The sequence below is a fragment of the Tyto alba genome, unplaced genomic scaffold, assembly GCF_018691265.1.
Source record: "Tyto alba isolate M040663 unplaced genomic scaffold, T.alba_DEE_v4.0 Super-Scaffold_7, whole genome shotgun sequence".
NCBI classification, from domain to species: domain Eukaryota; kingdom Metazoa; phylum Chordata; class Aves; order Strigiformes; family Tytonidae; genus Tyto; species Tyto alba.
In genome coordinates, this window is record NW_024881328.1 from 43,702,006 (window position 1) to 43,727,154 (window position 25,149).

The following is a 25,149-nucleotide window of genomic DNA, read 5'->3' on the forward strand; positions in this document are numbered from 1 at the left end:
GTAGGCAGAGCAAAAACAGGTTAAAAATCTAAGCAAAGGAAGATAGGTTTTCAGTCGTCATTTTTTTTTCCTCTCCACAATCTTCAGGGAAGAAAAATTCCATTAGAAAAAAGATAATTCAAGATTGTGAGCAATCAAGGGAAGAAGATGAAAGCTTCAGTTTCTCTCTCAGGTAAAAATGAGTACACCACAATGCCATAGCCACAGCTTTTTCTGCCATTTCTTTTAATGCATTTTCATGCTGCAGGTTGCAATAGTCACAGGAGGACAACTCAGGGTGAGTATTTGTCTGTTCTTAACGGTTGCTAACCTATCCCTGTTAGTGGCATTAAGCCTGGCCACCTGTGTTGCTAGTGTCTTCTAAGTAGCTCAGAGTTCTGTGCCTGCAACCTGGTTGCTAAGTTGTAGTGTCAATATAAACAATTTAATCTCCAGGTGTAGAAGGTTATGTACCATTTGTAAAACAAATGCCCAGCACATTTCTGAACAACAACAAAAGAAATAAAAGCCAAAGGTTCTTTAGTGGGAGCCCAGTGCTAGGGGCCAGATTATGATCTTGCTGATTGCAATATTTATCCCACCATAAGGGACTCATACACATTTGATGTAGACCTTCATATGAGTTTTCATCACTAAACTAAAAACTCAAAAAATTAAGGAGCACAGCTAGAACTCACCCCTGGGCGAGTAAAAGAGTAAAGGGGCCATGGTATAACATCTTTTTGCTTACTGTCTCCCAAGCAATGTGTAGGGTGTCTCCCCCTCCCAGCAAAGCCTTACCAGTGTAAAAAACAGGGCAACATTTGTCAGTGGCATGCATAAAATCAGTGCCAAGGCACGAGAAAGAAGCCAGGTAACAGATACTCAATCTCAGTATCATATTTTAAGCCTGGTTCTGCTCCTCAGAGAGCAAAGTTACAACCCCTTCCTTACTTGAAGGCCATAGCAAAGCCGCAGCTGGAGCAGCTGATAGATGCTTGTAGGGAGCTGTGTGGGAACAGCACAGATCACCTCCTCCAGCTGTGACCCAGACAGCACGTGTGTGCAATATGTCCTTAAAAATACACAGGCTGGTAGTCACTGGAGAGGTTATAGAAACTGAGACATGGGGATCCCAAAAATAGCTGTGCCGTGTCAGAGCTAGGGCTCAGCTTTCTTTGGCAGGGGCTCATTTGTGAATGCTACGTGTGACACGGTGGAACAGAAAACCCTCTCACCTCCCAGCAGTTTTCCTGAGAAACAGCTCTGGGTAGATTTTTCTACTTTAAAACTCCAATAGATGTTTATCCTGTTATCTCTAACATCTTTCATCCCTTCATCCTTTGGGCAGCTGTAACAGCCTTTGATAAGGAGTCTCCTAGTTATCTTAAGCTTAAACATAAACCTAGTTATGGAAGTAAACAGCGTAAGTATAGTTTACTTAAGTGTTAGGCAAAAAAAAAAAAAAAAAGGATTACATTTAGACAGCTTTAAATGTAGATTCCTGAAGTTTATTGGAAATCTCATTTGTTATGTGAAATTTATATGACTGTTCTCCATGCACTTTTTCCATACTACTAGTGACTTAGAATAACAGAATCATTTAGGTATCATATTCCCATTCAGGTATCTCTTTTCTAAGCAAAAGAAACTATTTAATTTGTCCTCAAATAGCAGATTTTTTTTACTCACTGATCTCATAACTCAGCTGGGAAGGTATAAGGCAAGAACCCATACAGACTGCTCTCACACCCACCGCTTGGCCTCCACTATCAACCACTCTCAGAAGGTGCTGCATCAGCTGCACCTGTGATCACACCATGGCTGCATGTCTGTTTGTAAAGTCTCAGGTTTATCCTAGTTGCTTCTTTCTGTACCTTTCTAGTTCATAAACCCTTCTGTGATGGGGTGATTGGGGTTGTGGGCAGCATTTGAGCAGTGACGTAGCAAAGCAAGCTGTGTTGGTGTCTCCAGACAACCTCAACAGCCACAAGCCTGCTATTAGTCATTGCTGATGCTGGAGCAGACTTCTTGACTGCTGATGAATATTGAGCTGATGTTTTACCATCGACTGGTTTAATACAGTGCCCCCCAGAAGTGAATTTCTACAGCCTTCGTTGCAATAGGAAGAGAGGGTTACAAGAAAGATTGTCAAAAAGAAGCAAGTATTCCATTAAAAATATAGCGCCAGTGGTAAGCAACTGAGTTTGACTACAGAGGAAAGGAAGAGAGAAACTTCTGCTTGATGTAACTAGTATCCCAGAGAAAATCCAGTACTAGGTCAAATATGCTTTCCAGCAAATCTGCTAAGGGATCTTCCTTTTTCCACACTTGTGGATGCTCTGGTCATAGTGGGATCCCTACTGTAGGTGAATCTTACAATCTGCTAATTAATGACTTGCTAGAAATGTGCCAGCCAGACACGAGAGGATCCTGCCGAAAAGGGATCTATAGTTATGCTGAATCACAAACTGGGGATCACACATTGACATGGTGATGCGAAGGAGCAAAACCTGACAAATCTAATTCTGCAAAGGATATTCAAGAGTGCTATGTGCACCTCACAGGAGATAATTATTCTGCTCTATTTACCAGCACTGAAGTCAGACTTTGAATACTGTGCCTAATTTCAGCCATTACAGCTTAAGAGGGAAAGAAAGTCCAGGAAAAAAAGATAAATATGGTACATTTACAAAGTATAAGTTTGTACATTGTAGGACTATTAGACCGTTCCTCAGATACAAGAATGGATTAGATAACCTGGCAAGGTCCATACCAGTACCATATTTCTGTGATGTCTTTTATTGATTTTGATACTTTATGCCCTTAATTTGAATTACTATGCTTTCTAAAAGAAAATATAAAAAAGAACCATACAAACTGACACACCTGGAAATATCCAGAGACGATAAACTTTCACGTTCTGGTTCTCTAGGTAGGAGTCTTTACCATTTCCATCTTAGAAGAGTGTTTTAAAATTTATTAAAATAGAGTTAAAAGAATGAAAAAAATAAAGACACACACACACAAATCAGCAACAGAGAAGTACATATAATTTAATTCCAATCAATGTCTGCTTCTGCCAATTGTAATGTTGAAAATTAACAGTCGAGAGCTCGTTAGGCTGCTTGTTGGTTACAGGTATTGTAAAAATATCCTATCTGCATTTGAAAATAAACATATGAATAAAGCATTTTACAATTAAGACTAATTTCATGCCACTGTCATATAACAATGTGCGATATTGGTTTTTACTGTTATTTCTGAAAACAATGATCCTAGCTTGAACCAAATTACACTTACAAGTAAGTATTCTTACTTACGATTAAGTACACTATACTAATCATACACTATACCTAATATTATTGTCTTCTTATATGACAATATCAAACCACTATTCTCTGCAAACACTGCTCATTTATTTGCAGATAAGTTGCAGCAGCACCCAGAGTTCTCAGTAAAGTTTTGTTACCAGCTTGCTCTTAATGCAGCATTATCAGTGCTACTGCAAATTTAGTCAATGTGTAAATGACCGCTACTGCTTTTATGGTTATGTCAGGTTGGATTGGCCCCAGCAGAAACAGAGGTGGCTTCAGCTCCCCCACGTCAAAGCTGTACTACCAGTGCAGAACTCGAGTCCAGCTGCTGGCAGGGCAATTTGGGCAGTACCCAGATAATGCTGCAGGTGTTGGCTGATGTGCCGCCAGAGACAGGTTCCTTTTCAAATATAGACACTTGAGTCAATTTAATTAGATAAGCACTAGAAATCCTGACATTTTAACAAACAGACAGGAATATAATGCATGAGTTGGTTATTTAAAAAAAAAAAAAAAACAATAAACCAAAATCCATTAAACTCAAACAAACATGACTTATTTAATTTACATTTTTAGCTGGAGCAAGAAGTCAAAGCAGTAATTTATTTTAAACCAAATTTTTTGAAGTGACATATCTGATTTGACAAAATTGCCATTATTAATGCCTTTTCTTTTAAGAAACTTCTTTGTTCTGAGCTTACCAGTTTCCTTTTGCTTCTCGGATTACACAACCTTTTGAGCTAAGAACTTTCATAATTCAGACTTTATCTTTTGGCACCGACTGGGGACAAACTCAGAATCCTGGCTATGGGGTCAGAGGACATGGCAGTACTACCAGAAAAAAAAAAAAAACAAATAAACCCTCAAAACAACTAAGGGCTGACAAAGCAGGTGACCAGAATTAGCATCTGAAGTCTGTCAGATCTAATGCCCCTGCATGATTTGCTCAGTGAAACTTCCACTCTTCCTTAGAAGAGCCAAACTGGTCATGAAGAAAAGGAAGGCCAATGCACAGTCCCCCAGCAACCTCTGCAGTAGTTTAAAACAGCCTCTACCTCAGTTCTGGCCACACACCGACTTTCTGGTTCATAAAGGCTTGCCAACCCTGCCCTCCTCCTGGTGTCCTCAGCGTTTTCTTCAGAGCATTGAGCACCCACTGCTCCAGTCTTTTTGCTGTCTGTGCTGAAATATCCACATAGAGACAACGTGGGAGACCAGGACATGTGGAGAAAACGGTTTGTTCCAAGAATGTGAACATGTCCATGTTTCTTCCCACATACTTTTTTCATGGTGGGTGACAGAGTGGGTTGGGTTTGTGTGAGTGTGGGGGTTTGGTAGCAGGGCAGAAGGGCAGAGGGCTACAGCGGTGGCCTCTGTGAGAAGCTTCTTGACACTCCCCTGGCTCCAAGTCGGAGCCACCTTTGGCCAGAGCTGAGCTAATTAATGACGGTGGCCATGCCTCTACAATAATGGATTTAAGATGGGGAACCTTCAGTGGAGGAGTTGTGAGGAAAACACCACAGCAAACACTGAGATCATTGGAAGAAAGGAGGAAGAGCAGAGGAGGTGCTGCAGGTGCCGAAGCAGAGAACCCCCTGCAGCCCATGGAGAGAGGGCAGGCTGTGCCCTGCACTCATGGAGGTCACCAGTGGAGCAGATGCCCACCTGCAGCCCGTGGAGGGAGGGCAGGCTGTGCCCTGCACTCATGGAGGTCACCAGTGGAGCAGATGCCCACCTGCAGCCCGTGGAGGAGCCCATGCCAGAGCAGGTGTCCATACCTGAAGGAGGCCGGGACTCTGAGGGAAGCTTGCACTGGAGCAGTCTGTCGCTGTGAGGGCTGTGGCAGGGACCCACACTGGAGCAGTTCATGAAGAGCTGCAGGCTGTAGGAAGGACTCAGGTGAGAGAAGTTTGTAGACTGTCTCCCATGGGAGGGAGCCCATGCTGGAGCAGGGGAAGAGTGTGAGGAGTCTTCTCCCTGAAGAGGAAGGAGCGGCAGAGACAACAGGTGATGAACTGACCGCAAGCCCCCATCACCCTGCACAACTGTGAGGGAAGAGGGAGAGGAATTGGGAGGAAAGCTGAGCCCGGGAAGAAGGGAAGGGTGGGGGGAAGTGTTTTTAAGATATGGTTGTATTTCTTACTGTCATGCTCTGATTGGTAAACTAATGGTGGTGGTGTTCAAATTAATGTTCTTTTTCTTCCCCAAGTCAAGACTTTTACCTGTGACCATAACTGAATCATCCCTCCCTGTCCTTGTCTTGATCCCCAAGGCTTTTGTTACAAGTGGCTGTGTGGTGCTCAATTGCCCTCTGGGCTTAAACCATGACACATAGGCATGGAAAACAGCATAGATGCAGCTCACAGGAGCAGCCAGGTCCCTCTCGCAACCTGGAAAATTAAATATCTGAATTTGGAGCAAAAGATGAATATATGAAAGAGCCTGACTTCAGGACCAAATGCATGGAAAGGCCCAGGGGTAGAAAATGGGTTGTTAGATCATGAAAATGCTTGCATTTCTATGTTTCTTAGAAAGAAAAAGGCAGTGTATTGCAAGAGGTTACCTCTGAACTGAGCCAAGTGGCAAATTTGATTAAAGCATGTGTTTTCCATTACGATTTAATAACTTCGAGACAAGTCGCTGGTCTTAAAGATGCCTGTAAAGTTTATTATTCTCAATATTAAGAACACCTTATTTCTCCCTCGTTATCTAACAATTATTTCCAGATGTTATGTCTCACTGCACCTGCACTTCCTGGATGAAGGGATTCTGCGGGTGAACTCCTCACAGCTCACCTGCTGCAATGGAAACAAAGCAGCTGGACGCTGCAAATCCAAGACGCAGAATAGAGGCAAAATATGCACAAACGGCGCCTAGGCGTGCCGTGAAGGGTGGCGTTTCTACGCAAAAGTTTATAACCAAGCTGGAGGGTCAACTGCCCGCGGCGGACAGAGGGAGCCGCAGCCCGCCCGGGCCGGCCCCTCAGCACCGCACATCACCGGCTTGGCCAGCTTTCCCGCCGCAGCCGCCCCCTCACTCCATTGGCTGTCACCCAGCTCTGGGCGGGGCTGTGGCCGGCGGCCCGTTTGAATCTGGCCAACCCGCTCAGCCCGAGCCGCGGAGGCCTGCTTCTCTCATTGGTGGCTGCTGCGGAGGGGCGGGCACTGGCGGCCGCGGGGGCGGAGGCAGAGGGAAGCTCTCCGGCTCGCTCTGACTAGCCCAGCAGTCAGTCAGCGGGGGTGGGTGGGGCCAAGCTAGCGGCTGCTCTCGGCATTGGCTGGCCAGCCTCCTGCGGACGGCCAACCCCGCCAATTGCCGAAGAACTTCCTCCCTTTCCTGGGCGGACGGACCGGCCCCTGCTCCCTTATTGGCCAGCGCTGGTGGCCGCCGCCTCGCGGTTGGCGGTGGAGCCGGGGCGGGCGGGGAGAAGGTGCTGAGGCGGCCATGACCGAAACTTCTGCGCCCTCTGCGGTGTGACAGTTGGGGCAGCGAGGGGCGTGGGCTGGGTCCGGCTGCCGCCCTCGGGCCCCCGGGTTGCCCGCCGCATGGACGCGGAGGAGGAGGCGCGGAGGAGGAAGCTGGAGGCCGGCAGGGCCAAGGTGAGGGAGGGTGTCCCCCGGTTTGGGGAGGGAGGGGGGAGGGGGGCTGGTTCCCGCTGCCGCTGAGGGGATCGGCTTCCCCCGGGTTTTCCCTCCTTGCATGGCGGGGTCGGTGCCGCCCTCGGAGCTCGCAGGAGTTCTGCCAGATGTAAACGTGACTAGCGGTGCTCCCGGAATGCAGCTTGCCCAGGAGGTTGCCTGAATTACTACAGAGGTATATAAACATCATCTTGAGTGAGCAATGAGCCACTTAAAGTAGCGCACGTATCTTCCCTCAGGTTCTGCTTTGTGTTTTGTTTTGTTTTTTTTTTTTTTTTTTTTTTTCTTCTTCCCAATTCTCCAATTTTTACCCAGGATTCCACTCGTTTATGGAAATACTGTGTTTCCAGGTGAGAATAGCCATGAGTAGGTGTTGCGTGTTGCATTACTTCAATGACTAGTCCGCTTGCCCTTACATCTGCAGGTGGGTTATTGGCAAACTGGATTGATTTGGTTTTTTGTTTTTTCAGTCACACTGTTAGCCAATACTTCACAGCTTTGAGCAGTTATGTGTCTTCAGTTAGGTGTAGTTTGGTGGGACTGTAGGGAGCTTGTATGATGTGACTGATGTATAAAGGTAACATTCTCGTAGTACTTATTGTCTGCAACTATGTAATTAGCACTTGAAATGTCTTAATCCTCCTGGATTAAAAACTTCTGATTTGTTTTGGTAGTGATGTTCAAGAAGCTGGTTAGAAGTGCCTGCTTACTTTTCTTTAAATTAATAATTTCTGCTGGTTTTTGAGCTTTTATTGTCATATTTACCTTCTGGGAATGTATTGCTGAATAAGGCTTGCCAGTCTGCAGCTATGGCTTTCCCCTGGTCTCACCATCCTAGTAGGACAGGAATTGGGGACTGCAGCTAGAAGGGGATAGCTGAGGCAGCACAGGGTGTTGGGAGGTCAGATCTTTCCATGATGTGTTACAGCCTCTTCACCCCTGATATCAATCCTTAGTAATTCTCCCACAGGTGTTGAAGCATGGCCCTTTCAGCAGGGACCTGCCTGGAAATCTAGGTAGAGGGATCAGGGGTGGCTTGCAGCTGTGCTATCTACCTCAGATCTTTTCAGCAGCCTTCTGTGTTTCTTTTTCAGCTCCCGCTTTGCAGTGCTGTGCAGAAGGCAATTAAAGGGAGTGTTACTGGGAGGGGAGTGGGGTTGTGGCTGAGCTGTGCTGAAGCAGCTTGCTGGTGGGCAGTACAGCTCCTCTGTCCCTGGCCCGGCCCACCCAGATGCTGACATGGTTGCCACACTCCTGCCTCCCCGCTGGCAGCTCCTCATCCGCTTGCCCTCGCAGCCTTGTTATGTGCAGTGTGGACACAATCCCCTGTTGAAGCATGGCTGTGTGCTTAGTTTTTGGGTTAATGTTGAGAGAGGAAACTTTGAGAACAGGGGTTCTTCAGGTTGCAAATTTACATTAGCTGTGGCAAGGCTTACCTTAACATTTCTTTTGTAACCCTTTTCATAAGTACAGTATCTGTTTATAGATAGAAAAATGTGATAGACTTGCCTTGAATAAGTTATTAGTTCCCACCTGTCGTACAGCTGTTGTTTGGCATTGGAAAAAAAAGCCAGTAGGGACTTGCATTACATTTCAAGTTATGTGTGCAGAGCCAAGGTTGCAGTTAGTAATCTTTTTTTTTAAACTATGTGCTAAAAAATCTCTGGTTTTACCATTTAGAAAAAAAAAAAAATGTTAGCAGCCCTATCAATGTTGCTATTGCATGGTTTCACATACCTGGTGTGCTGAGAGGACAGGAAAGGGTTTAGGAAAGCAGAGATAGAAGCCGTGCTTCCTCTGCTTATTAAAATGTCATAGAGATTCATTACTTGGCTAGCAGATTGTGGGCACCAGACAATTTTCAGAAAATGTCCAGACAAATTAATGGAAGCAATATTCGTTGGGGCTTATTAGACACAAAGATAGTAGAGTTTGGAAGGCAAATGTGTGAGCTGCACACTTATTCCTTAGCTCACACCCACTTTCAACCATGTATGGCTATGTGCTTGCTTTGTCTTTGTATCTTTACTTACATCTGAAGTAGTAGAGCTAACTTACGGAACAGATGCATATTGGGCTAATTACTGGAATAACTGCACCTTTGGTCTTACTTGTAGTTCTTTCCATGTTCCTAAGCCCATAGTAGGATGTGGTCGTGCTGCTGAGTAGGTGGGCTGCAGGACTGTAGCATGCTTCAAAAACTTCCTGTATAGGATAGCTTGTGTTTTTGAAGGCTCTTGTATAATAGAACAGTAGGGAAACTTGTTCTTTTCCTTTTCTTTGTTTTCTTTGTGCTGCCCTCCTCAGGAATACAAATGGAATTTAGTAAAGGGGAAATGACCATGAGCAAGTACAGTATTTCCTTCCAGTGGTGCAGGCCTACAGCAGCTTAAGGTGATCCCATCTCCAGACTGATACAGAAGTGTTCGGTGTTCATCCGGATCAGCTTCCTGAGCCATCTCACCACATCGCTGCAAGGGTGCTCACAGCGGCAGGGGACAGGAGTGTGGGGCTAGTTGTGTGCTGCAGGCCTAATACTACTAATACTAATTCCAACTGTTGTATTAATTGGAAATTGTCATGATTTGGCAGCTAAGTACTGACTGTGTTGGGTACTTCAGATTTCCATTTTTGATAAATGTAATACTGATAGCTAAGGTAGTAATTGAGAAACAGAACAAACCCAAAGTAGTCAGTGCTGCTTTTTTTGTGTTTTTTTTTTTTTCTTGTTTGTTTGTTGTTGTTTTTTTTGTTATTGTTTTTGTTTTGTTTTGTTTTTTCCCCACTTCATGTTAGCTAGTATGCATGTTGGCCAACAGTGCCTCTAGTTACAGACATACAGTGCCTCTAGTTACAGACATGTATGTGCCATACCTCATGTGTGAGAAGTTTTCGCAGTTCCTGCATTTTACATGGTAGGAGCTCAAAAAGGTATACCTGTTTCCCAGGAAGTTTTCCTGCTTCATCAGTTTGAGGAAGCTCTAGAAAATATTTGTGGCTTTTGCCTAAGAGCACTTGTTGCTTATGTTTACTGTATCTAAGAGGTGGACTAAGGTTTATTTGAACAACCTGTTTCTATTTGCTGCTGATGTGGTTTTCTGCTCTGTTCCATTTTTTATGGGTATTCTTTTGGTACTGATTTCTGAAGCGTGTAAAGCAGTAAGTCAGGGAGTAAATTATGTGTGAGGTAGACTGGGGAGAGCTGAGCAGTGCTGCATGTGCTGTAGTTTTCCTGTCGTCTGGCTCATGTTGCTGATGCCAGAAAGGCTGGGTGTTCTGTTACGGAGGGCTGCTCTGGGTACTGTGGTGAACAGTGCTGTTGGTGTTCCTGTGGTGTGCCACGTCTTGGCTAAAAGTGAAGTTTTCGCCTTTGCACATGCTGCCAGAAAGCAATCTGAGAAGTTGATCCTTCAAAAGGAGCATGATGGGATCTCACTGGGATGGGGGAGAGTCAGTGTATTCTTTCTTCATATTCACACCCACTACTTCATGTTGGATGACTGTGTGTGTATCTGTTAATACTCTTATAATGACATTGAAATTTATGTAGCCGATTAAAGGCTTTGGGAACCTGATATTGCCCTAAATACAGCTTTTTGCTATCCAGTGATTCCGTAAATCTGGAGTGTGTTTGACTCCAGATGCTTTCATGGACCAACAAATCCAGTAGTTCCATAAAATTTTGGAGTAGTTGGATATTTTTGTATGATATGTATTATGATTTCGTATGTTTAATGCATATGAATGGGACAAAATAAGTTTTGTTTTCTTTGAACTATGCATTAAAAAATTCATACTCATTTAGATCTTCAGTCGTGGCACATCTTGGTATTTTAATGTCAAATGCTTGGCCTCCCTTCATTAAATCATTCACTACTCTCTATGATGGCCACTCTCTCTGCCTTGCCTTTCTCATCTTTTCTGATGTTTTACTCCTGTTTTCCCTTTTTTCCTGCTTCAGCAGCTTTCTCTACTTGCCATTTTTATGCAGGTTTCCTCCTGTCCCTTTTCCCCATGTTATCAGGTTAATTAGTGCAATAGTTATTTTTGACATATATTGGCATCAGTAAGTGCTAGAGCTAACACCTGATTTCAGAGAATACTATTTGTGTCTCCCTACAACTTCATTTACTGATCTGTTTGCTTATTATGAAGGGCAACATGGCACCTGGCAATCTTTGTTTAATCTGCATTTAGTATTAATAACTGTGGAAACTACAGAATATAATCTTAAAAATAAGCTATTTGCACATAAACATCTTAAATGCTGCTAAGAAACTGTTGTCTTTTTGCAAATACACCTTTTAAACAAGCTGCTCAGTGTAGCAGGTGTATAACTGTGTATCTGTTGAGTAGCTAAGCTGTCAGGTAGAAGTTGCTATAATGTCGTAGGTATAAGGAGAAAGGACTGAACAAAATCCATTTCACAAGTTGAATGGAAAGAAAAGGACAAGATTTTTCTGCAAGGTGACTATTTTATAGAAAAAACAAACTATCAAGCAATGGATTTTCCGGTGTATTGCAGGTAGAATTTGGCAATTATGTTTACATCCTGTCATCATTTAACTATTTTATCTCATCCCAAGTACATATTAAGAGTGCACTTCGTAACCTATGATTGTAACATTGCAGAAGGTTTTTTCCACATGGAAAGGATGTCTGGTTTTATGCTGTGAGGGAGAGGTTACTTGGAAATGCTGCCTAAACACTAGACTAGAGTTGAAAATACGATAATCCTTCTAAAGCTGTTTAAGGTGCTAAGGAAAGTTGGGTAATAAATTTCTGTCAGTGACATTCTTTACAAGTCCCTGGTGCTTCGTAGAGCTGTGATAGTCTGATAAAGTAGAGCATCTGATTCTTCAACAGAAAAATTAAAATGACCTGGCTTAATTGATTTTCTATTTATGTATTGTAGGCTGCTTTCTGGCTAGGAAGTTTTGCTGTATTCTCTTAAGGGGGTGGCAGGGAAGGAGCGTGAGGATTCACTTCCGTTAATTTTAATCTTAAAGCTTACGCTGGCAAAGATCTGTTTAGATACATTTGTAGGCGGTTATTGGTTTTGCCGGTCTTGCAGAAAGACTGCTCAATTATTATTTTTTCCTAATGATTCTAGTTTATTAGCAACTCATTCCTTTCCTAATCTGCCTTGCCGTAATTCTGGATTACCATTGAAACACAGAGTTTCACTGAGTAAAATTTGATTCTTGTATTGAAATGAGCCTTTAGTACTGGTGTGAGATTTCTTGCTTAATTGCACAGTTATCCAATATGTTCTGAATGTGTAGAGAGTAGGAAGATAAAGCAGTTTTTCTGCAGATGTATATATTTTATCAGGATAGGATCTTCGTCACCCATGAGTGTGTTAATCTTGTGGTCCTGCTACCTTTTTCTCACTTACCTGTCCCTCTACCTCTTCCAATCTTTTCTGCACAGTTTGCTTACTTCAGACAACGAAAATCAAAAAGTGACATCACGCAGTCGCAGAAAAAGACGGCGAAGAGGAAGGGCTCGTCTGTCCACACGCATGACGTTTCAAAGGAAGAGTGTGCACTAGCGGCCCAAGATGTTGGTAAGGGTATAGAGAGTAAGGCTGAAGACGGCAACCTGCTAGAGACCACAACAGAGACAGAGGTAAATCTTAGTATTTCTTGCATTTCACTTGACTCCATCTGCAGATAACAAGTATTCCACATGATTGTTTTACTTAATTGGGTATTAGCTCTCTGGCACTGTCAGCTAGCTGCCATCGAGAAGTAAATTCGTGTATTTTCACTTGTAATAATTAACTCTCTTACAAAGTGGTGTAAATAGCTGAAAAAAAATCTCCACAGTATGGCCTGGACAGCTAGTATTGTCAAGGAGCTGCCTGCTGAAAATTGAGATCTTTCTCTGGCATGAACTTATCGGGGCAGACTTCTGGTTATGTTGCCGTAACTCCATGAAATGGCAAATCCAGACTGAGAGGCGTAGTAGATGAACAAAACTGCCAGGACCTTATAGTGCACATCATTAGTTTTGTGGTTTTGTTTATCACTTTGCTGGTCAAATCTGCTTAATGTTTTCTTAAAAAATATAACTTGTTCCAGCGTGCTCTTAGTACCTGTTGTAAAGCCAGCATAGGTGTTATGTTCTCTAATTTGTTTAACATGTGACTCTGATTGTACCTGATGTACTTCACTATGTTTGTACTGGTGACCCTTGAAAGGTAGTCATGTCAATGAACAGAAACATAGCTTGTGGTATAGCTTGACATTACTGGACACCTGCTAGTAGGTCTACTGGTCTGCCTGAATTAAGCAGTTATTTTCTTGCTTCAGCTCACAGGCAAGCTTTTATTTTTTATATCAGCTGTGGATTAGATGGTCATGTAAGGTTTTTTTCTTTCTGTCATGTAATAAAAATAAGTGAAATATAGTTTTGAACATTTTTTTTTTTTTTTTAATAGGAAAGCAGCTTGCTTTAGAAGTGGCTGGCTAATGCTTTCACAAGCCTCAGAAGCTATGATGCAACTCTGGCTACAACAAACTGTATCTGTCTTGGTCTGGGAGTTTGCTTAGAAAGTAGTTTCTGAGTGCATTTCGGCATGTTTTCTATGCAAAGATTTGTGAGTTTTGGGGAGGTGATGCCTTCTACATAAAAAACACAACATACAACAATAGCATCAAACTAGTGTATTTGCAAACCTGCGATAATGGAGGATACCATTTGCATGTATTATCCTGCTTTGTGTTGGGAGAGTATCCCTAGTGCTTTCAGGATACCCTGAGTGTATTGTTAGCAATGCAAAGGCTTTTACGATGCTACATGCCAAGCTGTCTGCCCTAAGGAAAAAGCATACATTTGTGTGAACTTAAATTAAAAACCAAATAAAAATCAATTATTGCTTCTAAACAGCTTCTGTCAAAATAGCTGGTTTGTAAAGCAAACGGAATTGCTTTCTAGGTTACATGGAGAGGCTCACATCTAGGGAGATATGGTAATCATTGGAAACTAATTTGTGCAGATTTAAAATACATGGAGGGCTATGAGCTGCTTTTTCTATATAGTGCTACAGTCATCTTTGTCTTGTTCTGAATTTAGTGAGAGGTCAATGTCTTTCAAAATAGAAGCTACATTAAGTACATCTGTCAGAAAATAGTACTGCTTTTGTAATTGTCTGAATGATTTAACATGTTTGTTAAATAATCTGCTGTACCAATATTTAGTAGTAGATTAAAGAATGTTCAACTGTATTTGCAAGCCCTAAAAGCGGAAGATAAAACATTACATCTCAGTGGTGAGACTTAGCCCTAAATTTCTGAGTAGACGATCATAATGATTTTAATTTTTTTTTTCATTTATTTCATTCATTTGACCATGGATGACCAACTGAGTTTAGCATTAAAGTCGTCATCTCTCTCTCACTGGTATGTTGTCTCACAACATGGACTTTTCTGGCTCATGTGCTTAGGGTGTTTCCAGAATAATTCAGCTTTTTCTTATGTATCTTTAAAATGGTCATGATTTAGTGTTTGTTTTGTTTGTTTACTTACCAGGGGAGTGCTGACTTGCCCAACTGGGATGTACTGAATGATCATGCAGTTGAAGTAAGCGTGAAAGAATGTTTCATTAGTAAAAGATGCTGATATATGTGTGAAGAAGAGTATGATAATTGGTTACTAAAATGATTAGTTATTGAACATTGTTATCAAGTGTACGAAAAGTGATGGGACTTCACTATTTAACAGTCTAAACCAGGTATTCATCTGTACATATATGTACTGGCTGCCAAACTGGTTGCTGAGAGAACTGGTTTTAGTGACAACATGGACCTTGTCCAAAGAAATTTGAATGATATTTCTAATTGAAAAGTAGGTTCATTCTTTAATTGTTTCACACATTAAAACCAAAAAAAACCCCCAAATTATGTAAAATAAGATATAGGATGCTGTCTCCTCTCTGAAAGTTGTGACAATATTGCTCACAAGAAACCAAAGGATTGATTTTGAGTCATCTTTGTAGTTGTTTTTTGGTTTGCTGTTAAGGCCATAGAGACTCAGAGTGTGTTGAATATTTATTTGCAATAGCTGGCTACACTTGAATTTAATTTATTATTTTTCCTATGAGTGGACTGTTCTCCAGTCAGCACAGATGGATGTAAAAACTTTGTTTAATTTTGTTAGTGTTCCTGACCTGCCTCTAACCCCACTCCCCTGCCTTTTAAGTTGGTATTTTAAATCCCAACATGTGTCAAAATGGCACTTGGCTACAATTTGGTGCTATAGAATCACAATGCTCTTGTCCCTAATTTACTTTCAAATATCATATGTAGAAATATTATCTGTGAAAAATTTTTATTTGAAATTTTTAAGAATTACAGACTCTATGTATAATGTTTGTATTAAATACAAAGTCCCAGTGTTAAATTACTTTTAAAGGAGAATTTGCCAAGAATTTACACTTGAAGCTGAAATTACATTCAGAGCAAACACAAAACAGAAATGGCATATTGTTTTGGTGAATAAATGTATTTTTGTTTCTTTTTTTGAAGAAAGCGATGATAAATTCTGCTGCAGAATACAGTGAGCTTGATGCTAAAATGTGTCAGGCCAGAATAGCTGAGTTGGAGAACAGACTCCTGGAGAAACAGGAAGCAGTTGAGAGACTCACTGCACAAATGGAAGAGCTACAGGAACAGCTTACGCAGCACAGTGACTCTATGCAACTTCAGGTATGTTCCACAGAATTGAATAATGGGGATAATACTACTTTATTGTCATCCTAAAATTATTTAGGAGGCAAAACTCAAAATAAGTATTTTTTTTATTGAAAAGTACTTGCTAACATGTGCTGTGAAAAGCAGTATTTAGGTTTCCCATTCACCAATGTCGAGGATTTCATATTGTTTTAATCAAGTAGAGTAAAATTAAATTTTGAGATGCATAGTTAAAATCTTCTGCTGGGAAGTGGTTGGACACTTGCTACTAATTTTGATTGATAAATTTTCTTACTATATTGAGGAGTGGGCCTTTATAGAGGGAACCTGCAAGAACCACTAAGGTAAGTATAATCAATCATACATGGAGGTAGGGGCTGAATGTAAAAGCATGTGGCTTATTTTTTTTATAAATAACAACTTAAAAAAAAAAAAATCTATCAAGGTCATGCTGAAAAATGGTGGAGGAAAAGAACCCCAAAGTGTCATTCAAACTATTGAAAAGGAAGTATGTATTGCAGTTCTGTGGATATGCCTGAAAACCACTTTATGGATGCAGCTAGGCCCCTTTTCAAATGTTCACACAGGATGACAGACACCACTACTACCACCACATGCCCAGTGACTTTTTTTCCCCCCGGAGATCATTCACGCTTTATGAGTATTTGTGGCTTTTGTGAATACTTGTGGCTTCTTTTTTTTTTTTTTTTTTTTTTTTTTTTTTTTTTTGTGTAAGGCGCAAATGATTAAGTGGGTTAAGTTTAAACTTTATTAAACTGACGTGTAGCTTTCCCTCTCCCAAAATATTAAAAAAAGAAGATATTTTGAATTCCCTTTCTCTAACATTTCTGTGTAAAGGTAAATTATCCAGCACTTCTGAAGAATAGTTACTTCCCCCTTTACATGTTGTTTTTTTCCTTTTAGGACTGGGAAACAAAGACATTTCTTGTTGGTGAGAAATAAATTGAAAAGCTTAATGTGATTAACACAAAATAGGATTAAGGTATACCATCTCATTAGCTTTCTCTCACATGGTTGAAAAGAAGACCTGACAGGAAAGGGTTTAGGGGATACTAAAGATTCATTGTATCCTGTAGAAAACTTGATTGCTTTTACGTGAATAAGACCTACAAAATTTTTAAGTAAAAATATTTATTTAATTATTGTTATCCCATCACTTGTTCAAAATGTCACTTTTGATTAGCTTTGTCATCTTTTTGAGATCAGTGTAAAATTCTTCTTTCATCATCCCTGCCATCATGTTTGAACACAATCATTTCTGGTCCTTTGGTGCAAGTTTGTTAAAACTGAAGTGTAACTATAGACTGTTAACAGCTTTGCTTGGAGAAAACTTACAGGGTTCCTAATATGTTAAGAATATTTTAATTTTACAAGTGTGCTTCTTGTGACCCATGTAGGAAACTACGGTTCAAGAGCAGAATGAAGTCATCAGGAAGCTAACGGGCTGCCTTCAACAGGTGAAGAAGGATCGGGATGACCTACAGGAAGAGGCTTCAAGTGTATCTGGTCAGATCCACGATTTACAATTGCAGTTACATCAGGTGTGCCTCTCCTCCAGTTTTTGTTTCCTTACAAAGAGAATAAGAACAGGTTTGCAATATGAACTTAAAAACATACTGAGTTTATCACATAGCTCTTCTTAGTTCAGCTTGCAATGCAGCAGTGAAAATGATGTCAGGGCAAGACAGGGTTCTCTCCAGTTGCTAAGGAGAAGTCCTGGAAATACTCTTTTATTTTCCACCTAGTTTCTTCTGTAAAGTTTGTCAGGTCATTACAATTCTTTGTCCATCGTAGCCCTTGTTAGGGGATTTTACCCAGTATTGTTAGTGGTTTGAGATCTATACGCAGCGATCACTGTAATGATATGGGTTTACATATGAGCAGGTTTTCTTGCCTTTGCCAGAGAAAGCTCTGAATATGTGCATGGGCAACTGTAACAGCTCAACTGTTATACAGAAACTTGCTATGTTGAGGTAATGTGACTTGGCTCAAAGCAGGAGATTTAAAATAACCCAAAGACAGTTGATGCAGCCCCTGTGACACACACAGGAACTTGCTTCAGTGCAACAAGTTGACCATGGGTGTAATCCCTGGGTAATGGGATATACTACAGCCTTTCGTCTAATTTAAGAAAAAAATTGTATTAAATATTATTTTTTGGTAATAATTGTGTTCACTTACCATTTCAGGTTTGCAAGATAAGAACTATGCTGGGAGGGATTACATGTTTTAAATGTCTGAATAGGAAAGGGGGTTTAAAAAAATTAAAAATAAAAACTAGGCCTTACTGAAATCCAGGGATTATGTTGAAGGAGTTGCTCGTGCCTTGGCAGATAAATCCTCTGCTAAATGAAATTTTGGAAAAGAACATAAAATACTTCTTTCTATCTACATTTTGATTGCTATTGACTAACGTGTGGTAATAGCGAAAGAGACTAGTACGGTCTTAAATATTATCTTCTTGGTTTTAGCAAAGTATTTAGAAAAAGGTTTTAAAAATGTTTTAAAACTATGTTTTATTTTACCCCCATGGGGTAAATGTTTTCATTTGGAGGGAGATGGAGAGAAAAAAAACGTTTAGCATTGAGCTGTAAATCCCTTGCAAAGAAGACTGGTTATGTTCATTGTCCTCTTACCAGTATGTCCAGTCCATTGGAAGTACTGCTTTGTTTTGGAGGCTTCATAGAAATGAATTCTCTAACTTTTACATCTTTACAGGAAGTAGTAGTATCTAAAACATGACAAGAGTTGGCTGACTTTTTAGGGAGATTCTTATTCATTGAGAATGAAAGACATAGGGTAAATCTGTAGTAAATGAATACAGTATATTTTATGCATACAGTGAGACTCGTGTATGAGTTATTCTGATAGAAACTTTCTTTGGACTGTGAGTACCTTTATGTGCTCAGGTTAATGAGATGCTGAGGAGTAAAAGCCATGTAAAAAATGAAGTATTAGAAGCCCAGAAGCAGATGTCCTTGTTTCAGAACCGTCTGAGAGAGCAAAATGCACATTTAGAGATGCTGCATCAGAAAGCACGTGACCTGGAAGTACAGCTTGAGTCTTCTCAAAAGGTAAAATCTGTTTAAAGTGCCTTTATAGTTAGGAGTTCTAGGTAGCTAGGCTTTTGTTGTGATTCTACAAGCCAAGGTGTTACTTTTTTGGATGAAGAACCTGCAGTGAACATTTAATTTGTGCATGAAATAACATTGATGCTTCAGCACTGAAACTACTGTTTAGTATGGAATTAAAAGTCTGTTCTTCTGAAGGTATTCAGCTAAGGCAAAACAGCTGCTCACAGTTTAAGATTTTTTTTTTTTGGTGTGAAATAGCGATTCAGTTCTGGCTCTTTAAAATTGCTTATTTTTTTGACATTACCCTATCAGTTTGTGCTGCAGAAGGATGGATCTTTAACTCTGTTACTAAACTGTTGTACAAGAAGTTTCCGTGAGAAGCAGGTCTATCTGATGTTTGTTGAACTGAGGTGGGGAACATAACTGACAGAAGCTTGCAGTGGGGTGAATGTTGCTGGATATGCAGTAGAAGCATGTAACAATACAGTTGTGTATGAACTTGAAACACCAAATGAGAGTGAAAGTTAACTGTCATGTTAGTTTCAGATAAAAAACAAAATGGAAAAACTTGCATAGGAATGTTTTGATGTAATCATTCTGGAAACAAGCACTATGAATAAAGAAACTCAGTTAAAGTTAAAAATGTGTAGCAGATTTTTTTTTTTAATAATATGTGTTTCAAATTTGGTGATAATTCTTAACTGCTCTAGTGACATAGTCATGAAAAGTCTTTTTCTTTAGAAACAAATTTATAGGGGTTGTTATTACTAGCATATATTAAAGGAATAGGTTAAAAGGTGTGATTTCCTTTAAGCACATAACCAGCAATGCCATAGGTGGAAGCCTTAAACTTTTAAGTGAATCAGATGAGTCAAAATTTGACATGGCTGTTCTGTTGACCTACTTCTGCCTGCACAAAGTGTTTTCTCTGTGCAAATGGATATGAGATGGAGGGGTGTCTGCAGCTCTGATTTATTTTTTTTTTTTTTTTTTTTTATTAAAATACCTGAAGTTTGCAACAGCTACTGTTTTGTTTCTCCCTGGAGTCAGTGACGAGTCACTTGTTATTACTTGGACAATTTGATATTTGTTACCACATTTGAAGAGTCTTTCAGTAATACTTTCCACTCTCAAGGATGTACTTAAAAATCCTGTTGCCTAGGCCAATGATGCATCCTGCACTTAACAGTAAATGTTATTTGTGAAGATAAATAAAAAGCATGAGGCTTAAGGAAATTAAAACATGTCATATTTCAATGTCATATCTCTTATGTAATATTTTATTTTGAAGAATACCAAAGATAAAGAAAATCTGCTTGCCCAAATGGAAGAGGATATGAAAGATACAGTGCAACAGCTATACAAAAGCATAGAAGAAAAAGAACAACATATTAAAAGTCTTCAAGATCTACTGACATCGGAAAGATTTAGCTTGTCTATACTACAACATACCCTTTCTCTCCGGGACTCGGAAATAACAGAATTAAAAAATGAAATAGCTTTCTCCAAAATGAAAGAACAGCAACGTATTGAAGAACTGAAAATCAGTCAGGAGAAGGATATTTGCAGACAGCTGGAGAACTTGAGGGCTGAGCTGGAAAAGTGCCACAGAAGAGAGATTGAAGAAGCCAAGCAGGTATACGAGGAAGAAATTATTTTAAAGTATAAGAATGAACTTGAACAGTTAAAAAAAGAACTCTGTGCTCTGAATTCTGAAGAACACATTCAGAATTTGAAAGTCACAATAATTGATTTAAATAATAGTCTTTGTGAGTCTGAAATAAATAAAGAAAATTTGAGAAAGAAGCTTGAAAAACAACAGGAAGACTTCCAGAGAGAAAAATGTGAAATTGAAACTAAATACAAGGATTTAATTGATGGCCTTAAGTCTCAACTTTCTGATGCAGAAGAGCAGGTCAAGGAAGCCCAGTGTTATAAACAAGAAAAAGAGTCCTTGAATGAAGAAATTCAGAAACTGAATTCTTTCATCCAGGAATTAAATGAAAAGCGACTTTGTGAGGTTGAAAAAAATGTAGATGTAAGACAAAAGTATGGTGAAGAGATTGTCTCCAATAAAAAAATAATGAAATTGAAGGAAAAACAGATGTTACCAGAGATGTCGCAGTCGCAGAGAGCAGAGCTTCGGGAGATGTGGAATAAACCGCACCACTTGAAAGATGAAGATGAGCTAGGTCATGAAGAACTAGAGTTCCAGCATGACTTGGGAGTAGATTCCTCAAGGGATCAATTAGAAGAAATTAAGAATTCAAAGATCACAGAGAATAATGAAAGCATTGAAGGAGATAGCCTATCTGAAGAACACTGGTCAGAACTGGGGCTTTTCAGTGGTGAAGGCATATTGGCTAAATACCTCATCTCCACAGAGAGACCAGAAGAATCATATGCATCCAGCACTTCTGAAGGTTATGCCATTGAAGAAGGTAGATGCAGTAGGGATGGGTTAGACAGTAGTATGCTTCTAGAACCCAGCAGAGGTTTTGTACCTCCTTCGTTAAACTTTGGCCTTGATGAAGAAACATGTCCTAGTGATTTGGCTCAAGAGACTTTTGAAGAGACTGAAGTGGGAGCAGAGGCCTTTGTTTCATTTTTGTCAGATAACTCCCTGCAGCAAAACAAAATAAGTGACCATGATGACATAAAGGAAGACGAGACAACTTGTTTAGTAGAGAGATGTGCGAAACTAACTGAGCAGCTTCATGAGAATGAGTCAGCCTTGAAGAAATCTTATCAGGAGACCCAAGAAGCTGTTGGAAAATGGGAAAAAGTAATGGCTGAGCTTTCTCATAAGCGTGTGGAACTGGGTGAGGAACGTGAAGCACGGATCTGTTGTGAAAAAGAACTTATTCAAAAATCAGGGAAGGAGAAAGAACTTGAAAACAAAATAATGTTTCTAGTAAAGCAGCAGGGTGAGGATGGAGGCCAAGCTTACTGTACTTTAGAGCCTTTAACACAAGTATCAAAATCCTCTACCTGGCAAGAAATGGTAAAAGACCTCCAGGAGGAAAGAGAAATGTTGATGGTGCAGCTGCGAGCTCAGGAGCAATTAGTGAAAGATGTTCAAGAGCAGAAAACAGCCTCTGATTCTGTAACAAGTGAAGTACAGTCTCTTTTTGGACGTCAGCTAGCTGCTTTGCAAAGTCAGAGGGATCAAATGCAAAGCCAACTTGATGCTCAGAAGGCTAAAAACCAGACAATAGCAGAGCTGCTAGGTCAGAAAACCATATCTGAAGAGACATTGCTAAAAGAACAGGAATTGCTTAAAGCTGAAATCAGTAATAAAGAGCAAAATTTAGCACTCTTATTGAAGGAAAAAACAGCCTTAAGAGAAAGATTATCTGACGTGGAGGAGGATCTAATAAAAGCAGAAAAAGCACTAGCAGAGAATGCTGGCATCATTGAGGATCTTGAGAAAAACATACGCAACCTTAATACTGAAGTGAAAGATCTCAAAGAAATACGAGAGCATGAGAGACTGGGATATGAGGACAGGTTAAACTTCAGCAACCTAGAAATTCATAAACTTAATGCTGAAATAAGGGCAAAAAGTGCTGAGTACAGTGAGAAAGAAAGCCAGCTGACCAAAGAAATTGCCCATTTGAACAAGGCTCATTTGGAGCTTGAGGCTTGCTTGCAGGAGTCCTTTCAGTCTGCACAAGCTGCACAAGAGGCACAGTCCAAGATGGTGAAACATTACGAAGAGGAAATTGGTAAAAGGGAGACTCAACGCCTCGCTGAATTAGCTAAAGTGAGTTTGACACACAAGAAAGAGGTAGGAAACCCCTATAACAGCAGGAGGCTTGGGATTTGAGAATGTTTAAGGTAGTCATTGCAAATGTTTGTATGCCTGTTTTCAGATAGAAGAATTAAATGCTGAGATAAAAGATAAAGTGGAAAAACAGCAGAAATTGGAAGAAGAAAGAAAGGAACAGATTGCTTTAATAAAAAAGGTAAATGTTGGAATTAGATTTTAGGAAAAAAAATCATTTTGTGTTGTTTGCAAAAATCTATTGTTTTTTACATGGTGTCTTTTAATTTGGGGTCAGGAGGAGGGGAGAATTTTGGCTCAATAATTTATTAGGGAGCTAACTAACCATATTTTGAAGAAAGCTCTTTATCTGAGTATTCTCTGTAGGTACATGAACGAGAGCATGATCGTGAAATCTCTGAACTGATTACTAAACATGAAGAGGAAATGGAGAAGCTCCGTGCTGAACTAAATAAAGAACAGCAGCACCTGTTGGACGAACTGCGGCAGCAAATGGCAGCCGCACACAAAGCAGAGATTGAGCAAGCTCAGCTCCAATCACAGGTAAAATAAACACAGTAATTACTGTAGTAGTTACCTGGCTGTTGCAAAGAGAAGGCTCCTTGATTTTTGTGCTTACTATGTGTGCTCTTCTATGTAGTGCTGCAGTTGAAGAATTAGGAGTTTTTTCTTAGTACGTGGTAGTAGGTATTTTCAACAGGAGTTGTCCAGGATCCTCACACTGCAATTATATTTTAACTTTAGTTCTGAAGAAAAATGGATGCTTAAGTTGATGGGTTAAAAAAAAAAAACCAAACAAACAAACCCCAAAACAAATGAAAAAACAACAAATAAAGAAAAAAAACCCAAAACTGTAATTTTTCATGTTTTAAGTTTAACAAGTGATTTTATAAAACATACTAAACCTCTCCTGCTTTTTAAATATCCCACTAACGTGATTAGGAATGCTTTTGTGTTAAACTTAAGTAGGTAAACCTGACTTTTTCCTCTAAGCATTTACTGGGTTTTTGAATATTTCCACTAAATGTAAAGTGGAAATGGAAAGCACGTGTCTCGTATGGGTCTGATTACAAGATGTTGGGGTACTGTTTAAGAATTGAAAAGTTTGGTTGGTCTATTTTAGCTGCCAATTCTAACTGTTGGATATTCCTCACTTTTTTTTAAATGAAGCATGGTGAATTTTATTTCTGCTTTTCCAATACCACTTCAAAATTTTGCTCCATAACAAATTATAACCCATAGCAAATACAATGAATTTTTGAAGTGGATGGTGAAGGGTTGGGGTGCTCTTCTGCTCTGGTGACATTATGAGGAAGTGGACAGATACAAGGTATTTGGTAGGAGATGAAGTTAAGAGGCAGGTAAGGAAAGCCTTTTACTTCACACTGAAAATGTTATGCAAATCTCCTTGTAACAAAAGTCAGCTTACTTTCAGGGTTCTGTCCCTGCTATGAAAAAACACTCTCCAAGTACAATAAGGCAAAACTGAGGTTTGTTTAACTGTTGAAAACAATTGAAACTGGTCAGGAAAAAAGTGAACGCTTTTTGTTAGAGGGCAGGGAAAAACCCTTCCCTTCTTCTCCATTACAGACACTGCACAGCCTTGAACTGGAAGCTTTACGCCTAAGCTTAAATAATATGCATACCTCTCAGCTTGAGCTTACGCAGTCTAACTTGAGAAAAGAAAAGGAAACTGCCCTTGTGGAACTACGGGAGATGCTCAATGATAAACGTGCTCAAGAGGTAGCGATTCTGCAAAGCCGCCATCAGCTGGAGTGGGAGAAGATGAAAGAACAGTGTCTGAAGGAAAAAGAAGACCTTGAGTCAAAGTATCAGCAAGAACTAGGTATTATTAAAGTTTGGGAATAATGGACCAGAAATTGAAACCCCATCAGTATTTTTCTTCCTCTATAGGTTCCTGTCCTCTTGAGTGACAGCTGATGTTGATTTGAATAGGGACAGCGGCTAGACTGGCATGTGCAAGAGTGCCTGTTCTATATATGAGAATGAAGTTGTCCAGACCTAAGTTTGATTTTTTTCTTCAGCAATATGGGTGTTTTGCTGCTACCCCTGTAAAATAGCACTATACTGAACTAGTTGCTTTCAAGAGGCAGTAGACAGAGCTCTCATAAGGAATGTCATAGGTGCAAAGAGTAGATCTCTTACCTCCTATGTTTCTTAAGGGTTTTTATTGCCCTAAGTCAGCACTGACTACTCCTGTGCTTCTGACAAGATATGGAAATGCTTCCTGGTTTGTCCTCTCAGTGTTTTCAAAAGGAGGATAAAGGAGTTTGAAAGGAACTGAAAGGCTCAGTAAGAACCTGCAATGGGGTGTCCTTTGAGACGTGTTTGTTATAAGATTGTTATTCTGACATCAGCAAGAGGAAAGCTGCACTTGGTAGTACTGAAGGGCTGCTCATGGTGCTTCTGGCATTGTTTGGGATATTTGCCTCTTCCCAGATGAGGAGACAGTTTCTGACCTGTGTGGCAGAGCTTGAGGAATTTCTGGAGAAAGGTGAGGCCTGCAGCAACTCACTGAAGAAGTTTAGGAGCCATTCCTTTAGTTGTCCTTCCCTGAGAGGAAGAGAATGTTTTAGGGCTGTGTCTTTTTGACCCAAGAGTAGAAAACCATTTGTTA

The 25,149-nt window shown here is 40.3% G+C and overlaps 1 protein-coding gene across 8 annotated transcripts in view; it reads left to right on the forward strand.

Annotated features, from left to right (window-relative positions):
- Nucleotides 1-6,722: 6,722 nt before the first annotated feature.
- PCNT (pericentrin) overlaps nt 6,723-25,149 on the forward strand; it is a 107,680-nt gene continuing 89,253 nt past the window's right edge. For 7 of the 8 annotated variants that reach the window (XM_042783738.1, XM_042783744.1, XM_042783739.1 and 4 more), the window contains exons 1-10: nt 6,723-6,895; nt 12,368-12,565; nt 14,470-14,520; nt 15,465-15,644; nt 17,048-17,191; nt 18,560-18,724; nt 20,016-22,514; nt 22,600-22,692; nt 22,878-23,054; nt 24,102-24,357. In XM_042783738.1, coding sequence (XP_042639672.1) covers nt 6,842-6,895; nt 12,368-12,565; nt 14,470-14,520; nt 15,465-15,644; nt 17,048-17,191; nt 18,560-18,724; nt 20,016-22,514; nt 22,600-22,692; nt 22,878-23,054; nt 24,102-24,357 — 3,817 coding nt within the window. In that variant the 5' untranslated portion in view covers nt 6,723-6,841. The remainder of the gene's footprint in view (nt 6,896-12,367; nt 12,566-14,469; nt 14,521-15,464; nt 15,645-17,047; nt 17,192-18,559; nt 18,725-20,015; nt 22,515-22,599; nt 22,693-22,877; nt 23,055-24,101; nt 24,358-25,149) is intronic. The other variant, XM_042783741.1, reaches the window with a different exon arrangement.